This window comes from Cystoisospora suis (assembly GCF_002600585.1).
Source record: "Cystoisospora suis strain Wien I chromosome Unknown contig_455, whole genome shotgun sequence".
Classification (NCBI taxonomy): domain Eukaryota; phylum Apicomplexa; class Conoidasida; order Eucoccidiorida; family Sarcocystidae; genus Cystoisospora; species Cystoisospora suis.
The window spans coordinates 1-2,897 of NW_027153256.1; the positions used below are offsets into that span (position 1 = coordinate 1).

General features: G+C 41.2%; 1 protein-coding gene across 1 annotated transcript in view; it reads right to left on the reverse strand.

The window, feature by feature from the left end:
- Window positions 1–162: 162 nt before the first annotated feature.
- The window catches only part of CSUI_001149 (tetratricopeptide repeat-containing protein), a 7,072-nt gene continuing 4,337 nt past the window's right edge, over window positions 163–2,897 (reverse strand). Inside the window, exons 4-6 of the mRNA XM_068061355.1 lie at window positions 2,541–2,872; window positions 1,502–1,609; window positions 163–787 (exon numbers count right to left, since the gene is read on the reverse strand). Of these exons, the coding sequence (XP_067926667.1) occupies window positions 692–787; window positions 1,502–1,609; window positions 2,541–2,872 (536 nt within the window). The 3' untranslated portion in view covers window positions 163–691. The remainder of the gene's footprint in view (window positions 788–1,501; window positions 1,610–2,540; window positions 2,873–2,897) is intronic.

Genomic DNA, 2,897 nt, shown 5'->3' on the forward strand with positions numbered 1-2,897 from the left:
ATACACATACATATAGAGAGAGAGAAGCAGACACGCATACAGCTCTATACATGCTACATACACACATACATAGAGATGTCTATCTCTCTATCTATTTCGAAAGGAAAAATGATTCAGATATCTCTCTACCTTGGGTAGATGTCAAGAGAGGGGGCCTGCGTGTTCACGTGTCTTCTGCCCCTCCTCATGCACCTCCAAAGGACATAGTCATACATGCATTTACATACATAGAGACATACATACGTATATATAGAGACATACATACGTATATATAGATACATACATACGTACATACACCCATCACACACTACATTTCGTATATATCCCCCATACTTATACTTATACATACACATATGTATATACACATACGTATACGAATAAGAATCTCTCGCTCTGTCTATCTGTCCATACACCTCTAGGTTGCATGGATGTATCTATCTCTCCGTCTACACGCGCTTGACAAGACTGCGAAGAATTCATCTTCAGAAAGGAGGCGAAAGAAAGATAGGAAAAAGGAGACCCAGAAGACTCCTCTCTTCCTTCTCCGCATGAGAAGAAGAGAATGAAAAAGCCACTCTCTCGAGCAGAGAACTAAGAAAACACGCCATCCTCAGGGCAACTGGAGTGGAGATCCTTTTGACATGTCGTGTGTATTCGATCAAAGTTGAGAAAGAGAAGCACCGACGATGGCCTAGAAAGAAGGAGGATCGATAACGACGTCTGGGGGATGAAGAATCTCCACCATAGCATCTTTCAGGAAAGTCTTCTCTGCTGGCGAACCCTCCACCTACACCCGAAAAAGAAAGAAAAGTCCAAGAGAAATTCTCCCTGTCTAGAATGTAAGATGCGGATAGACATATCTACCGAGAGGGAGAGGAAGAGATGTGTAGATAGACAGCTAGATATACATACATTCAGAGACATCTATACGTGTAGATAGAGATGTATACAGACGTAGAGAGGACCTGACATATAGATAGGAGTCAAGACACATAGGCGCTTATTCCATGCATGATAAGAAACGTGAAAGACCAGACTTTCTTCCTGTGTGCTTATGACCTTATTAAGCTGATACTTTCAGCACTATACGCATGCATGCAGAGAAAGAAAAAAGGATTGGTACAGAGGGCTGCAAAAATCTACGAGATTCTTTCTCATGTCGTCTTCTCTCAATCCTTGAGAGCTTATCGTATGTACGGAGATCCATATGTAGGGCCATGAGTATATATATATATATATACATGTAGAAGTCATCTACATAGAGAGCGATTCGTATGAATATGTATATATGAGTGAACAACGTAGCGATGACGCGTGTACGCTTCAATGAATCCCCTGGAGTATATATATACACGCATGCATGCATCTTGCCACTGCATGCACACTATATATACAAACCTGAGCTTTCTCTCCACTTCACGGTGCATTTCATCTATCTATCTATCTTTAATCTATCTATCTACCTATCTATCTGTTTGATCTCTTTCTTTCTTATCCTTACGAGCATATGAAAGATCGGTAGACCTGCAATTCGCTTGACTGTGAAGAGAATATCTTGAAGCGAGACGTCCAGAGAGATTTTGTAAAGCATGTCACCTGGCATAGAACACTGCAAAAGGACAAGAAGAAGACAGGGAAGACGGCAGAAAAGAGAGAGAATAAATGAAGACAAACCATTAAATGAGAAAGACGAGAAATAAAGAAAGAGAAAAGAAAGAAAAAGAAGAAGAGAAGGAAAGATCCCAGGGTTAGGGTTTGGAGAGAAGATGTGGTCTTTGCTGTTATGAATCGACTTAATCTTTCCGCCCCCTAGATCTCTCTCTAGACTTTACGAAGTCTATCCGAATCAGATGTATTCCGACAAGAGACAAAGTATGTAGAGATGCATTTCTTCTTTCTTCTCTCTTCTTCGCCTGATGACACATGAACACGCAGTGTATGTACACCCCCCTCATTCACATAACAAGAGGACGAAGACGATCCAGCACATAGATGGGACAGATGGAGATGGAGATAGAGATTTCTTGAAGATGTGAGAAGGCTCTTGACCTCCAATGGGATAGGATAGATCAGTGTTTACGTAGACATCTTTGGAGATAAGAAGCAAGCATATCTTACTGGCACTGAGTAGATCTGTATAGAAGCACACACGTAGATAGATGGAGGTATGCATCTATTACATAGAGCACGGTGTATGTAGCTTTCTGTTCTCTTTGTAAAGATCAGATAGCTGCATAGGTCTCCGTCTTTATCATCTACCTATACCTTACCTCATCTGCTCGTATATTCACATATATAGTCATCCGTTCACATGCCTATACATCCATACAGAGAGATATATATAGGGAGAGCGATAAAGATAGACAGACGGAAAGATAGAGACAAATAAGATAGACAGATAAAAAGACAGAGAGAAGGAGAAAGAGATGCATGGATGATGGACAGAGAGAGAAAGAGATAGAGATAAGGAGAGAGAAGAAGAAAGAGAAGGCACCATTGTTTGACAAATGTAAGGAGAGAGGGTGACTTGTTGCTATTACCTCATAATAAGCAGCAAGAGCATCTACAGTGTATTTCCTGTCTTTATCCCATTCAACATACTTCACACACACCCCTTCTTCTTCTTCTTCTTTTTGACTGGTCTTATCCCCTTCAGGATTCTCTGTCTCTCTCTTCTTCTCTGACGAAGACGAGGCGGGAAACATATGTATGAGATAAAACCTTAAGGTCCTTCTTTCGTCGAAGTCTGTAATGGTCTCAGTGACCATATATTCATCGAATAAGAGCATGACGGTAAAGAAGAGAACGGAGCTAAAGACGTCTTCTTTCTTCAAGATCACGTTCGCCTTCTTCTTCTCTTGGTCTTCATCTTCTTCTCTCTCGGAAGGGGGGGGGGG